Raw genomic sequence first — 15,664 nt, 5'->3', positions numbered from 1 at the left:
GCTTTGTGTGAGGGGGTCTCTCAAGCTGTTTCTTTTGCTCTGAGAGGGCTGCTAATGGGGAGTGAGTGGGAAGCTGAAATCCCTATATTTGTCCCTAGCCATTGCATAATTTGCTCCTGTTCGATTCAGGTCCTTGGTATTGTAACCTAATTTCTGGCCCCACACACGTCAGGCCTGTGTGCTGCTTCCTGAATGTTTAATATAAAGTGGCAACTTGTATAAATTAGGGCTGCGCGGTATAAGTGGCAGAAACGGTATGCGATATAAATTTGGCCAACGGGAGAGATTTTGATCATACCAGAAATATCGTCTCCTTGCGAAAATGAAAACCTTCGTGGAACCACGACTATTTATCCTTAAATCTAGAGTTTAAAGGTTTTAAACTATCTGCATATCCACAAAATAAAAAAAAACAGGACTTCGGACTGTCAGTAATCTTACGGTCACTGCGCACTGCGTGACTACGTGTCACGTGTCAATCCATCCACAGCAGGTGCAGAAGTGATAGCAATTGAGTACTGACAGCCGGCATGGAAATGACCAGGAGCGGGTGTAGCCAGTTTGGTGGCCTGTGCATTTTAAAAGTCACAAATATAACATCTTGGAAACCTGGCGGTACCGCAATATAAAATATGAACGAGCATAGTGTTATTTAAATATTTATTTTCTGACAATATTTTTACCTGGTATTTCACTGTCCTTATGAGTGTGAAAGTCCACTTCTAGTAGAATTTCCCAGATATGGTATCTGTACTTATCAAATTATATACCGCAATATGTACCGCCTTCCGTCTATGGTTAAATTTATAACGCAATATGAATTTTATGCCATAGTCCCACAGCCCTAGTGTAAATGAAACCAAATACAGTCCCTGACAAAAGTCTTGCCGCTTGTGTACAAATTGACCTCAAGTGCCTCGTATACTCCGAGCCTCCCGTACTGCTCGCCTGGTCCCTCCATCTCTGAAGGTAAAAGGAAGACACTCATCTAGACTCTTTTCTGTCTTGGCCCCTCGGTGGTGGAATGAACTTCCCCTCGAGGTCAGAACAGCTCAGTCACTGAGCACCTTCAAACGACACCTCAAGACCTTCCTCTTTAAAGAATATTTAGATTAACGTGTAACTTTCTTATTCTCGAAACTGTGTACAGAATCTACAACAGAGTGAATAAAAAGATTGTATTCATAGTTGGGGGTCATAATGAACCAGAACTGATCACTTCATCGATGGTAGCTTGAAAGCACGTTGTAAGTCGCTCTGGATAAGGGCGTCTGCCAAATGCAGTAAATGTAAGTGCTGCTGAAAAATATTCTAATATTCAAAAAGTTTTCTAATATTGAAAGCTTGGTAAAGCCCATTGAGTCAATTTTTGCAAAGACATAAGTGTTGTCGCCTTCTCATATGAGCTTCACCTGTGACTAATAATGGATGAGTTAGGTCTCGGGTGTGTATAAAAAGAACCCTCACATAAACTGCAGCTAGACCTCTGCAAACATGCCTAAGATTCACCCTGAGAATAAAGTGTTCGTTATCAAGAGGCTGAAGACCAGATCCACTGCAGACACCTTCAATGTGTCTCAGCGTCCAGTACAGAGGATAAAAAAAAAAAGATTTGAAGATACTGGAGACGTTTTTGACAAGCCCAGGTCAGGCAGACCCCGCAAGACAACTGCTCGAGAGGACCGTTTGTTTTCTTGAAAGTACAAGGCCAGCCCATTTTCCACTGCAGCAGAGCTCCACGAGACGTGGTCATTTACATTTACAGCATTTATCAGACGCCCTTATCCAGAGCGACTTGCAATCAGTAGTTACAGGGACAGTCCCCCTGGAGACACTCAGGGTTAAGTGTCTTGCTCAGGGACACAATGGTTGTAAGTGGAATTTGAACCTGGCTCTTCTGGTTTATAGGCGAGTGTGTTACCCACTAGGCTACTACCACCCTACTGGTCACCTGAAGTCCCTGTGTCAACCAAAACAGTTTGTCAGATTCTGTCTCAAAATGGCCTCCATGGTCGAATCAGTGCCCAGAAGCCGGCACTAAACAAAAGACGATTGAAAAAACGGGTGGCATTTGCCAAGGCCCACAGCCTGCTAAAAGGATGGATGCTGGAAAAGTGGCAAAAGGTGGATTTTTCAGATGAATCTTCTGTTGAATTACACCACAGTTGCCGCAAAATTTGCAGTTCTCCACATCAAAGTTCCTCAAGGCGAAGAAGATCAAGATGCTCCAGGATTGGCCAGCCCAGTCACCAGACATGAACATCATTGAGCATGTGTGGGGTCGGATGAAAGAGGAAGCATGGAAGACGAAACCAAAGAATATTGATGAACTCTGGGAGGCATGCAAGACTGCTTTCTTTGCTATTCCTGATGACTTCATCAATAAATTGTATAAATCCTTGCCAAACCGCATGGATGCAGTCCCTCAAGCTCATGGAAGTCATACAAAATATTACATTTGGATCTCACAGCACCACTACTTCATTTGCTGACATATTTTTGTATTTGCTGTAAATTTGTTCAATTTCTGTATAGGCGACAAAACTTATGTCTTTCTGTCTTGATTTTCAGTGAAACTAATTCATTTCAATGCATTAAACATCATTAGCGTTTCATATGAGCTATTTTTAACACCAATTGATGAATTAAAAGTCAGGTGTTTCTTCAAAATAGATAAGTGACAAGACTTTTGTCAGGGACTGTAGACTAAATCAAAGATATTGCAATTGGTCTAGAACAAATACTTTGTAATACTTTATCTATGCTCCTTAAAAACAATTAATCAAGTCTTATAAATATAAAACATAAAAATAATACATCTGCTACATAAATTGTTACACCTCTGATACCATGTCATTTTGCTTTTGTGCATTATGTCATAATATACACATATATTGGGGCAGTAGTGGCCTAGCAGTTAAGGAAGTGGCCCCAGAATCAGAAGGTTGCTGGTTCAAATCCTGAACCGCCAAGGTGCCACTGAGGTGCCACTGAGCAAAGCACCGTCCCCAAACACTGCTCCCCGGACGCCTGTCATGGCTGCCCACTGCTCACCAAGGGTGATGGTTAAAAGCAGAGGACACCTTTCGTTGTGTCACCGTGTGCTGTGCTGTGTATCACAATGACAAACACTTCACTTTCACTTAACTTTCATTTCATTATAGATACATAACATATATGATATATCATGAGACATTTTTATATTTTGGATGTCTTTCTTTCTCAGACCATGCATGGCCGTTGTGCCTCTCAGCTGGAGAGAGACCTGCGTGTGGATCTCGGCTTTCGAGGGATGCCCATGACAGAAGAGCAGAGGAGACAGTTCAGCCCTGGACCGCGCACCACCATGTTTCGTATCCCAGAGTTCAAATGGTCACCCATGCACCAGCGCCTGCTGACTGACCTGCTGTTTGCCTTGGAGACAGACGTCCATGTCTGGAGAAGGTACCGCTGGCCTAGTCCCAGACGTTCTTATTAAATCTTCAATGCAACAGAGAATCCAATGAAGGAAAAGATGTTTCTTTTATTCAAGTTTAGATTTAACAAAGGATAGAAAATGGGTTTTTTTTTGGCCTCACAAAGGAAGGTTCAGAGTCTGTGACCTTTGTTGTCATTTGCTGTCTAATGTTGTAATGCAGTAAGTATAGATCCTGTTTTTATTTCCCCTAAAGCCACTCAACCAAATCGGTCATGGACTTTGTGAACAGCAACGAGAACATCATCTTTGTTCACAATACCATTCATCTCATCTCTCAAATGGTGGACAACATCATCATCGCGTGTGGAGGGATCCTACCTCTGCTGTCTGCTGCCACCTCCCCTTCTGTGAGTATGACAGCAGCAGCAGTGCCATCTTGTGGTGAGCCTTTGGCACTGCAGCATAATTTGGATTCTGCAGCAGGGCTGGGCAATTGAGGTCATGCAGTGTCCTGCAGGTATTCATGTCTCCACCCATCTTCAGTTACTGGGCGATTACAAGTTACCCACGTTTCCACGTGCTGAGAGTTTGTAAATCCTAGCTTACAAAAAACAAAACATAAAATACATGACCTGCCTTTAAGTCATAATGTTCTTTTGGATTTTTGCATATTATTATTATAATTGTTTTTTTTATTTATTTTATTTAAGTGCATTCATTTAATCAATCTTACTAAATACTAAATCTTCACTTTGGTTTTTTTCTGTGGTGTCTATTTCTGTTTCGTGTGTGTTGCTTGGCCAGAGTACCAAGGTCAGTATCTATGTTCTCTGTGCGTGTCCTATAGCAAACAGCTCAGCCACAAGCATTCAGCGGTTCATTTTTTCCACATCACTGTAGCCATTTGTCATCTCGCATTTTCCCCAGTTAAGACGATCTAAAGCTCAGTCAGCCTTTAGCGAACCGGTGAGACTGTCTTGAGTGCTCCGTGGCCAATGAGTTCATCTGCCTGTATATATATTTTTACTCTCCTTTTCTGCTGACAAGAAGCAGACGAAGGCTAGTGCCCAGAGAGTGGTAAAGACCAGTGTGGTTGGCCGCGTGTCTGAGCGAGTGGGCACAGTGGGTGAGGTGGGTATTGTGTGTGCCCCCACTGCCAGTATACCCTCTATCCATGGCCTGTCCATCAAAATTGTGCTTTATGCACGTGGAGATGAAGGACAAACCGATCCGTAGACTGCAGTCTCACGCGGTGAGAAGTGCAAGTTCGTTAGGTCGTGAAATCGTGCGAAAATTTGGAGCTGGCTCGGATAGAGGCACAAAGCCTGGTGGCTTTACACAAAGCCACCATCCCACTTAGATCACGTTCCCCTGCGTAATGTTCCACACTCTGCTACGCGCACTACACTGGATGTGTGTTGGTCCCTCACACCCTGTGAAAGTCTTTTCTGCCTTCAAATGAAGAGCAGGTCACACACACGGTCCTTCATTTGAGGTCAGTGCGAACGCTCCGGCAGATGGCCGCTCGCTCTTCCACTGCACCATTGTCATTGTTAGACCTGCTGTCTCGCGGGTGTCATCCTGCATGACTGACATGGAACCCATATGGTACGAATGCTTCCTGTTTGTCACTATTTCAGTATATCATATACAATAAGTATGATATATTGCAAATACGTGTCTTGATCATCTGTGTCAATGACGTCGGTGCTTCGACTGCTTTTGGAGGCCAGCTGAGGTTCAACCATATCTGTGCTGTGCTGTGTGTCACCGTCAGTCTGCCGTTCTGTCCCAGACGGAGCTGGAGAGCATGGAAGCCACTCAGGGCATGTCCCCGGAGACGGCCGTCACCTTCCTGACTCGCCTCATGTCCATGGTGGATGTGCTGGTGTTCGCCAGCTCCCTCAACTTCAGTGAGATCGAGGCTGAGAAGAACATGTCATCGGGTGGCCTCATGCGACAGTGCCTCCGGCTAGGTGAGTGTGTGTCCAGGATGGGTGCTTGTATATCTGGTTATTTGCTTTCAGTGGCTGGTTACTCACAAATTCCCACTTTGGCTGTGAATTGGAGGATATAAAACTGTTTTGTTGGTTTCCAGATGGTAGACCATTATTGATCCTCTATTGATACCCTCGCACCCTGTATCTACAGCATTAATTTGTTACTCTTAAAAAACATAATCTTGTAGGGTGCTGTCCTGCATGTGTCTGGTGATAAGTGACCTAGTTATAATAAAGCAACCACGAATTAGTGTGTGTTATCATGTTTAAATGCATATACATGTGAACTGTTGGATTAAGGACCTTTTGTGAGACCTTTTTTGATTCTTTTTGGGTTTTACATTGTTTACAGTCAACATCACATGTTCCACTTTGTGTTATTTATCACACTACACAGTTCTAAAGAGCCTCTTATGTCTGTGCGTCGTCATTCAACGAAAGCTGTCCCCACAGAACACATGAACTTTTGCGTGTCATGTTTATTTGTATTCTGACACTAGACCTTCACACCATAAATTTAAAGCTGGTTTAAATATTCCCACAGCAAAGTAACTCACACAGTGGCACAGCATCTGTGAAGGTATAGTTGTTAGCACTTTCATCGCCACAGACCGAGTTCCATACACGGTCAGGGAAAGGTTTCCCATTTATGGGGCAGTGGTGACCTAGCAGTTAAGGATCTGCCAAGGTGCCACTCAGGTGCCACTGAGCAATGCACCGTCCCCACACACTGCTCCCCGGGCGCCTGTCATGGCTGCCCGCTGCTCACCAAGGCTGATGGTTAAAAGTAGAGGACACAATTCGTTGTGTCACCGTGTCCTGTGCTGCAGTGTTTCACAATGACAATCGCCTCACTTTCACTTTCAGCAGTGTTTGGAAAAAATGCAGTTTAACGGTGTGTGTGGGCAAGGACAGTAGCTCAGTTAGAGATTCTGTGCCCTTAGCCATCATAAAACTCAGCATCCGTGGACACGACCTGCAGACAGAGTCCAGCTGCTCACCACAGCAGGGGCTGCCTTCATGTCAAAACACACAGCGGAGACTTTCTAATCGATGTGCACAAACATTTCAATGCGGAATCTTGTGTGTGCTACATCAGCCAAAATCTATCTTTTATTCTGTCTCTTTTATTGAGTCAAGACGCATATAATGAAAACATCAGCTTGTGGAGACTTTGTGGTGGCAGTTGAGATTTGAAATGTCATATCATATGACATTGCATTCAGTAATAAAGAGCTTTATCACTTTAATTAATACATTTACTTCTTCTCTCTTAGATAATGTGTCATAAATACACATAAATACACACATACTGTGATTGCTTTTATCATATTTTTACCCCCTTAGATTCTACAGAAATGATCAATTTTTCTCTTTCCTTCTTCAGTGTGCTGTGTGGCTGTGAGGAACTGCTTGGAGTGCAGACAGAGGCAGAGAGAGCGAAGTACCAAGACCGCCCTCCCCAGCAGCAAGACCCAGGAGAGCCTGCAGAGCGGAGTCGCTGCCAGCAAGGTACCACGGCAACCGCACTGCCCCGCCCCACCCGCTCCGTCCTGCTGCTCACTGCAGCCTCCCCGGGCGCTGACATCACACAGGCTACTCACTTTCCAAAGCCATTTACCATCATGCCAGCCTCACCACCTCACAGCGTAAATGTATATTTGAGAGGCTTGTTGTCGTTTTGCCTTGAATTATGGATGCTTTGATAAATTATAGATGAAACCTTTTTTTCAGTACGCCTGTTTTCTGATGCATAGAGTATAGAGTAAACTATGTTAATCTCCATTATAAACTGCACTATGTGCCCTAAATCACGCTACAGTGTTTTAGATCTTGTTACAGTGCGGCTTTTCCACCCATTTCATTTCACATCTGTGTTTCTACAAAGCCAAGCAGCTTTCACATTAAATTAAGTTAATTTTTGCATGAAAAACAGCTCTCATATGTAGTACACATTGCACTGAACTGAGGGAGGGTTTGAAAGTTGTCTGTACTGTTGTACTATTTTTCTGCTTTAGACTACCATAGAGAATATCCCCAGTAACCTTTCTCCCATCAAGGACCCAGACCGCCTCCTCCAGGACGTGGACATCAATCGTCTCCGTGCCGTAGTCTTCCGTGATGTGGTAAGGCCTTGCGTGCCTGCATGTTCTTGTCTGATGTAAGACAAAGCAAGTGCAGGGAGATTATGAGGTAACTTTTGAGTCTGGTGTGCTGTGGGTGCCTGCAGACACACAAATCCCTCTTGTGAAAAGCAAACATTAGAAAAGCTCAGATCGTTTTTCTTTCCCTTTCTGTATGTTTTAAAAACGGGAGTGATGGAATTTTCTGTGTGTGTGTGTGTGTGTGTGTGTGTGCGTGCATCTCTCCTGCAGGATGACAGTAAGCAGGCTCAGTTCCTGGCCCTCGCTGTGGTTTACTTTATCTCTGTCCTCATGGTGTCAAAATACCGGGACATCTTGGAGCCTCAACGGGAGACTGCCAGAGCAACCAGCCAATCAGGCAGGAGCATACGGCAGGAGATCAACTCACCGACCAGTACAGGTGTCTCCTCAAGATGTTTCTTTTTTAATACAGTAGAGATCAGTATTTTTTAAAATACTATAATTACATTATAAATTAAATGATTCAGGGGATCCCTAGTGAAGTGTAATAATAACAGCGTAACTATGTAATGAGGACATTTAACTGGTTCTAGTATTGCTGGGCAGATCATATTTAATCAGCATGATGGGAATAAATGCATGCAGCTGCATCCAGTGTAATAACGTGTTCAAATAAATAAGCCAATTCAAATTCAAATTTTATTTGTCACATACATAGTTATGATATGCAGTGAAATGCTGTAGCGACTGCTACAGACCACAGTATTGCAAATATTGCAAGTATAATAAAATAACGAATTAAAGAATGAATTAAGAATTAATTAAAGCAGTAAATAAATGATGTGATCCCTAAATATAAATAAGAAGTAACACAAAAATCTTACTTGATTAGTCATTTTTCTCCTTCAAACCGCGACGCGCACATGTGCCGTTAGCATTGGCATTAGGCTGGAGTAGCAGGAATGTCCTTGTGCTGCGCTGGAGGTCTGCTGTCAGCAGGAACGACGTTCATTGCCAGGAGAACTCCTCTGCACTGCTCTCCCATCATTAATTCATGGACTCCACTAATTGCCCTGCACCGGATTAAATGGAGAGACAGGGGCCAATCAGAGTTCATAAAGTCAGCCAGAAAGAGCTCTTTTCAATTATTTAAAAAGCAATATTGCAACCTTGAGGTATCAATCTTTAATCATTTCAAGAGTGTAACTTAAGGAGTGTAGGAGGACGACGGTGGACAAAGCCGGGGTGACCTGGAGGATGATGGACCTGCAGGACTGTGAGAGGCAGACAGAGATAGAGGAGTGATGCACGGCTCGGGCGATGCAGGGGCGAGTGGAACGTCGTTTTCGCCGTTTCCAGACCCATCTGTCACTGCCTATTAGGAAGGCAATTCACCAGAAGAGAATGGGATCATAGAGAGAGCAGTGAGAACCGGCAGTGATATAGAGAGAGAGACGGAGCCCTCATATATTTTGGGGGAAGAGGGTGGGATTTTTTTTTTTCACTCCCCTTACCGTAACCCGACAGCATGTGGCAGACAATTGTCTGGGCCCCGAGCCGGAACCCAGACGTCTTCTGCAGCTAAATCAGGCCCTGCTGACCTCGTTAGGTCTGCATGATGAATATTAATGTGGCCAGGGCTCGGCATCTGGAAAACAACTGGGTCAGAGAGAGAGAGAGAGAGAGAGAGAGAGAGAGAGAGAGAAAGATGGAGGCAGAGACGGAGAAGGGGGAGAGGTCAGCCCAGCAGCTGGAGCTCACTGGCTAACTGGCTAATGGCGCTCACCCCACCATCTCGCAAAATATCTGCCTCAGGTTCAGTCCCAGTCTGCTGGGGCTATATATGCTCTTCATTTGTCCAGCACTTACCATCATTCCTACATATTTTATATTTTCTGAACAGACAATATGACTTCTCTCCGTCGCAGTTTTCTTGTCAAATTCCAGTTGCACGTCCATAATTTATAGGCCTGCATCAATATTTTAATTCCCATAGTCTCCTACCAAAAAAAAACTCTTTGTGTTCCCCTAAACCTTATTTGTTCTTTGGTTCTTTGGAAGATTTCATGCTGAAGTACTGAGCTTACAGTGAATAATTGGGTCTCTTTCTTTTCTGCCTTGCTGGAATGTGTGAATGCGTTTTCCCATGATTCCAGAACAGCTTTAGACTAGCATTTAATGTAAACAGGACAGCATGTAGGAAATCGCTTTATCACAACCATAAATCATATCCTCTGTGTACGAAAAAGAACCTAGCAGTGGGATATTTTATTGTGCATTCAATCGAACATTTATGGATAAAGCTTTATTTTGCATAAAGTTTGCATAGGGTATTTGCAAACACTGACTGGGGAATTGAAAAGGTATGAATTATTTAGAAATGTATTCATACTGTGCATATTGAGGCACCTGTGATCCTGTGCTCATGTTTCTATTTATTTTGTGTTTGTGCAGAAAACCCGGTGGTGTTTCCAGACAGTAAGGAGACTCCCACCCCGGTGGAAGAGCTCCACCTGGAGGCTTCGCTCCCACACACCGATTCGGGCATCGGTGAGGAGCAGGTCTCAAATGTCCTGAACGGTGCTGAACTCGAGGGATCCGGCACGGGACCCCCACCCGATGCCATGAGCGAGCTGCTCTGCACCCTTTCCTCAGAGGTCAAGAGGTCACAAGAGAGTCTTGCAGAGTCGCCTAGTACTGTGGAGGTCCTGAAGCCCGCATCTTCCATTTCCAGCATCAGCCAGTCCAACAAAGGCATCAATGTGAAGGAGATCCTGAAGAGCCTGGTAGCTGCCCCAGTGGAGGGTGCAGAGGCTGGGCCTGAGCCGCCGCCCTACCCCGACCCTGCGGTCAAGAGGGAGGCTCATGCCATGCTGCCCATGCAGTTCCACTCCTTTGACAGGTATTGGGGATTTAGAGCAAGTAAAAAATTGGCTTATCTTTTTTTTTGCTTATTTTTTGATGCTGAAATACAAGATGACAGTGTGTCTATGACCACACTCCACAAGGCGTCCATCTGGTCAGCCCCACCTACTGTGCTTTATGCACAAAATATTTAAACCACAACACATTCTAATCTCATTCAATGCTGATATATCGAGCTAATTATTTATTAGTGTATCACAAGTGTTTAAATTTCACTCTTCAGGAATTTTTATTTTTATTTTCAATTAGTGTCATCTTGCCATGTCTCAGACAAAATTGAAGTACAACGATACACATTTGTATAATAAAAATTGCATACTAATCTTCCGCTTAATATCACTGTATGCAGAGTAAAAAGAGAGCCTTGGCTCTCTACCTGTGGATTATTTTTTAAATTCTTAGCTGCTGTAAATGCAGTGCAGTACAGTTAATATTCTTACTTACTGTGTTGACAGTATTGACAGTCGATGAAATTATATTCATATTAGGAATAAACTCACCTTTTGTACAAACTAGCTAAATATGCCAATGCCAAATGACTTTCATAATGGCAGTAAATATTTCCATGTGGTACTTTAACGTGTGAAAAATTTGGGAACCACTGCAATACAGACTTAGGAAGACATTCAGTGTACGTTTTTCATTTGGATTTTTGTGTGTGTGGCATTTCATGAATGAACTAGGCTTCTACTTTGTCAGCCACAGTGGGTTGCCCTCAGCAGTCCACCTCACTGCCTTGTGGGATTTCACTAATGATTTTCTGGTAGTCAGCAAACCATAACTCACCCCGGACTAATCCTGCGCCTCCTGCCGCCAAAAAATTCCTGTGTTTGAAAAGCACTCCAGCTCCAGGCCGGTCCTGTTTTGGATTATTTACATCTCGAGAGCAGATAGGACCTTGCTGTAATCAGTCTTCAGAGGATAAACAGCAGACTGACCCCAACAGGAGTCTTCCAGCGTTATTATACAGTACATATTAGTTATTTAAGGAGAAAAACAAAACCAGCCTACATGGACCTTAGCTGTAATTTAGATAATATAATGATGTGTGAGCTGTAAAATGTTGAGTCTTTAAATATGAATTGATATTTGGATCCCTCACTTTCCTTTTTCCTTTTCCAATCAAAGACTGTTTGAAGAAAGGCTTGTTAATCAAAAGCCAGGCTAAAGCCCTGCCATGCTCTGATTGGCAGCCGGCCTCGCACAAATAGAGAAGGGAACAATGGCCACTCGGTCTGGCTGTGACCTAGCGGGGTCCAGAGAGAAGCGCCCTTCCCGCTCCTCACAGATGAGCCGGGGGACAGAGTCGGGGGTCTCCTGGGCGTTGATGACAGATTAAACAGACGCGGCCCCCACGCCACGCGGCGCCCCCCGCCTGTCACCCTCACCCCTCACAGGCCTAATGGGAGCTGGCAGGCCCAAAATGAGTCGCCCTGCCCTTCAGAATTATTTTTGAAATGCTTTCACACAAACCGTCCGAGGCCCTCGCCTGCAACTTTGTTCTGCTGCTTTTAATGTCATCCGCAGGGGCCGCAAATTGCTGTGTCTAATTGTTTGCCACCTGCCAGCGAAATGAGCTGCCAGGCTCAGATGGGGCCCTTCGATTGTCTGTCAGACGCGCGATAGATTGAGGGTGACAACATCAAAAAGAACGGGGAGAAAAAAAAAAAAGAAATCCATCAAACACGCGAATGAGCCGACTCCCCCAGCTCCGCCTCTCGTTCCCTTTATTCCCCTCCCTCGCTCTCCAACTTTGCAAGAAGCAAATTTTCTCTATCGAATATTCAGCGTTTCATAGAGGAGCTAGAGATACTGCGAAATTCCCACTCTGCCTCATGCTCGCACTTGTGTCGGGGTGATTTTGGAGAAATCGTGTATTGACAGAGCTACTTTGTTGCAGTCCTAATTGAGTTAATGTCACATAATTTCATTTCTTTACTCTGTATCTTATCATAGCGTATCATCGCATTTGTGCTGAAATTGACTCTCTGAAAACATTCCAGAAAGGAGCGTACACACACTGGAGAGGCAGCCCTTCTGTAGTGCGCGAGCTCATCAATATTAATTTCCTGATTAATCCTGGCTTTATTCAAGGCAGCTCAATTAAGAAAAATCCTATTAATAAAGTATGCACTGGATAATCTATACATCATTCATGAACACTCCGCCGTTTAATTATTCATCGTGGAACGTTCATTTTTTTATCAGCTGCCTTTACATCTCTGCGTCGTTGTCTGGAGGCTCGATGAGGAGAGTGGCGGGTTGGTGGAGAGGCACCTTTCACCAGGGGGGGCCAGGCAGGCCAGAAGGTCGGAATTTGCCGGTGTGTTTCTGAGTCGGCGCAGACTTGCCTCTTCTCCAACTTCTCCGACGCAGAAGTAGAGAATGGCTCCTGGCGTAAGATGAATGGGCGAGAGGGTAATGTTTTCGCCGCGGCGCCTGGATCATTATCCTCCGGTGCCTGAGGGGATTTGAGGCTCACGACAGAGGACTTAACGTGTAGCGGGCCGGCCTGACCTGCACTTCATCACCCAGACGAGCACCTCCGCCGGCATCCCCGACCCGGCCTGCCGTCTGCACAAGGCGCGATAAGAGCGAGTCCTGCCCTCCGTTCAGTGTTGGGGAAGAGCCTGAAGCTGGCTGCCAGTGCCGAATCGGCCTGAACCAGCTGCCCCAAAGCTGGGAAAATTGGGACCGCTCACTCGTGACCCGCCGCCCCTCTTAAGCCCTTGTGTTCTCTTCCCTGTTTTTTTTTTAATGTGGAATTCCGCTGCCAGTCACAGCCATGTGATACGGAGCACAGCAACTATAAATAATTTGGGAAGACCGGAGGTTTTATTTTCGGGCCCGTCCTCGTAATGAGTTAATGTGCGCGGTGGCCATATTTAGAACTGCCGCTTCGAATTAGCGCGGCCTGCGCCGAGGCCGAGCTCCGCAGCCAGAACGGGGTACCTTATTTCCTGAGAAGCCCGGTGGAAATTGTCAGGTCACATGAGCGTCCCGGCGGCTGCTTTTCATGGTGCACACACGCAGTGTCGTTTCCAATATTGTTCAAGTTAGAAGGGAGGGGGATGGAAAGAGGACGAGAGAAGGTCGAAAGGAAAGAGAAGAAAAATTCAAAGACGGGAAGAACGTTTTTCACGGAGGGAGGAAGGAATGGCAGAAGAATCCGATTTGAGGTTCATGAGCTACATCGCTTGTAGGTACATGCGATGCGTCTCAGGTGTGTACGCGGCCGCTGTCAGGCCACGGGCCGCTGCGGAATGTTGCCTCCGTTCCTGCGGATGTTTGACAGTCCCCTCGGAGCGGAACGCTGAGCAGGAAGGAGTTGCCGCAGCCGCTGCCCCGACTGCGCGACGAGACGCTCGATAATCCCCGTGTTTATTTGCCCTGGCTTCACTTTCGGCCTTCAGTCACCGCGGCAGGATGTTTACTTTTCCGCAAGACCCGCTCGGCTTCACGTGGCCTTGCCTGGCCACTGTCACTCACCAAAAGGGCCTGTGGAAGACGTAACCAACCCACCCAAACACACATATATAAACACCACCATTCCGCCTCATTACAGGTGATTATGCCGCCGGTTGCCACTTCCGCTTATACACCGAGCGAGTGGCCAGTTTTACTCACATTAACCAGGACAGGATCCTTCTTTTGATGTCAGAGGTCTGAATCAACCGTAATCAGTGGAGCCGAAACCCAAGACGCCCGGCGTCACGATGTATAATACATTCAGCCGTATTGCAGCAGGTTAAGTCGGAAACCTGATGTCATCGATGCACTTGGCTTGTGCACTTTGAAGACACAGACCAGAACATTCTACAGGCAATGGAGCTGTGAGTCAAGCAGAGTTCTCATGGCTTCTAGGGACACTGGACAAACTCAGACCTGAGTGGCGGTAAAACTGGAGTTGCCATGACTGGATTCAATATTTAGCTAGTGGCCTAGGGTGGCCACCGGACTTCTTAAGACTTCATTGTCGCAAACGTAGCGGCCTGTTAGCAGTTCTCCGATGTCTGTTAACTCATGTCTGTCATTCTTAGTTTTATTAAACTAAGGGGCAGTGGTGACCTAGCGGTTAAGGAAGCGGCCCCGTAATCAGAAGGTTGCCGGTTCGAATCCCGATCCGCCAAGGTGCCACTGAGGTGCCACTGAGCAAAAGCACCGTCCCCACACACTGCTCCCCGGGCGCCTGTCATGGCTGCCCACTGCTCACTCAGGGTGATGGGTTAAATGCAGAGGACAAATTTCACTGTGTGCACCGTGTGCTGTGCTGCTGTGTATCACATGTGACAATCACTTCACTTTGTTTTGTTGTTGTTAAAACATTGCTGATTGTGGGCAGTAAAGTTTTCTTTTTTTTTTCCACTCACGTAGTCGCGAAACGTGTTAATTATCACTCTCAGAATCCTTTTTGCCGCCGTTGCTTGGTAACCTAAGTATCGTCATATTTGTAGAATATTTGTTCTGTGTTAGGAGCCACCGCTACCATGGAAGTCTATTTCTCTCTTTTCTCTGTAAAACACACCATTAAACCCAGTTTGACGCTGCGTCTCCCTGCTCAGGAGTGTGGTGGTGCCGGTGAAGAAGCCGCCGCCTGGCAGTTTGGCGGTGAACACGGTGGGCAGTTCCAGCTCGGGCGGTGCCCTGGCCACAGGAAGCACTCCCAACATCTTCACTGCCTCCTCGGCCACCCCAAAGAGCATGATCAACACCACAGGTAGGCCTGGCCTCACCGCTTGACCCCTTGATTTAAGCGAACTGTGCGGTATGGAGTTGATTAAATGCAAGCCTAGTCCTTTTTGGTTATTATTGTCACAATACGCTCTCTGTGGTTAATGCTGGCTAACTCACTTACTCTGGATAATTACATTCTCCTTCGAGGCCCTTCCTGGAATACATGACATGAATTATGATGAGAGGTGGCGCTGTGTGGCACTCCGGATCTGCCACTAGGTGGCTCTGTTCACTTCTCAATCCGGATGAATCCACGCGCCTGTGAGAGCGCACCGCGTTCCTTTCCAACATTTTTTTTTTCCATCGGAAAGGAATTTTAATTGAGATAATGACAGCCACCAGATTACTGTTAGTGCAGATGCGTCTGATGTAGTTATTAATTGTGCTGTAAATAGTGCAAAAGGCAAGGAGGTGAGACGGGGTTTTTTTTCTCTGGTGTTTGCCCTTAACTGGTCTCTGAGGCCCTGTAGAGTTCGACGATC

The 15,664-nt window shown here is 45.6% G+C and overlaps 1 protein-coding gene across 22 annotated transcripts in view; it reads left to right on the top strand.

Annotated features, from left to right (window-relative positions):
- The window catches only part of LOC114769588 (neurobeachin), a 206,101-nt gene that overhangs the window by 89,837 nt on the left and 100,600 nt on the right, over nucleotides 1-15,664 (top strand). For 9 of the 22 annotated variants that reach the window (XM_028962751.1, XM_028962749.1, XM_028962748.1 and 6 more), the window contains exons 23-31: nucleotides 3,227-3,444; nucleotides 3,672-3,825; nucleotides 4,223-4,231; nucleotides 5,196-5,394; nucleotides 6,806-6,930; nucleotides 7,437-7,544; nucleotides 7,794-7,962; nucleotides 9,978-10,425; nucleotides 15,011-15,165. In XM_028962751.1, the coding sequence (XP_028818584.1) occupies nucleotides 3,227-3,444; nucleotides 3,672-3,825; nucleotides 4,223-4,231; nucleotides 5,196-5,394; nucleotides 6,806-6,930; nucleotides 7,437-7,544; nucleotides 7,794-7,962; nucleotides 9,978-10,425; nucleotides 15,011-15,165 (1,585 nt within the window). The remainder of the gene's footprint in view (nucleotides 1-3,226; nucleotides 3,445-3,671; nucleotides 3,826-4,222; nucleotides 4,232-5,195; nucleotides 5,395-6,805; nucleotides 6,931-7,436; nucleotides 7,545-7,793; nucleotides 7,963-9,977; nucleotides 10,426-15,010; nucleotides 15,166-15,664) is intronic. The other 13 variants (XM_028962771.1, XM_028962754.1, XM_028962766.1 and 10 more) reach the window with 4 other exon arrangements.

This window comes from Denticeps clupeoides, chromosome 19 (assembly GCF_900700375.1).
Source record: "Denticeps clupeoides chromosome 19, fDenClu1.1, whole genome shotgun sequence".
In the NCBI taxonomy this organism is placed as follows: Eukaryota; Metazoa; Chordata; class Actinopteri; order Clupeiformes; family Denticipitidae; genus Denticeps; species Denticeps clupeoides.
This window is presented reverse-complemented; position numbering and strand designations above follow the sequence as displayed.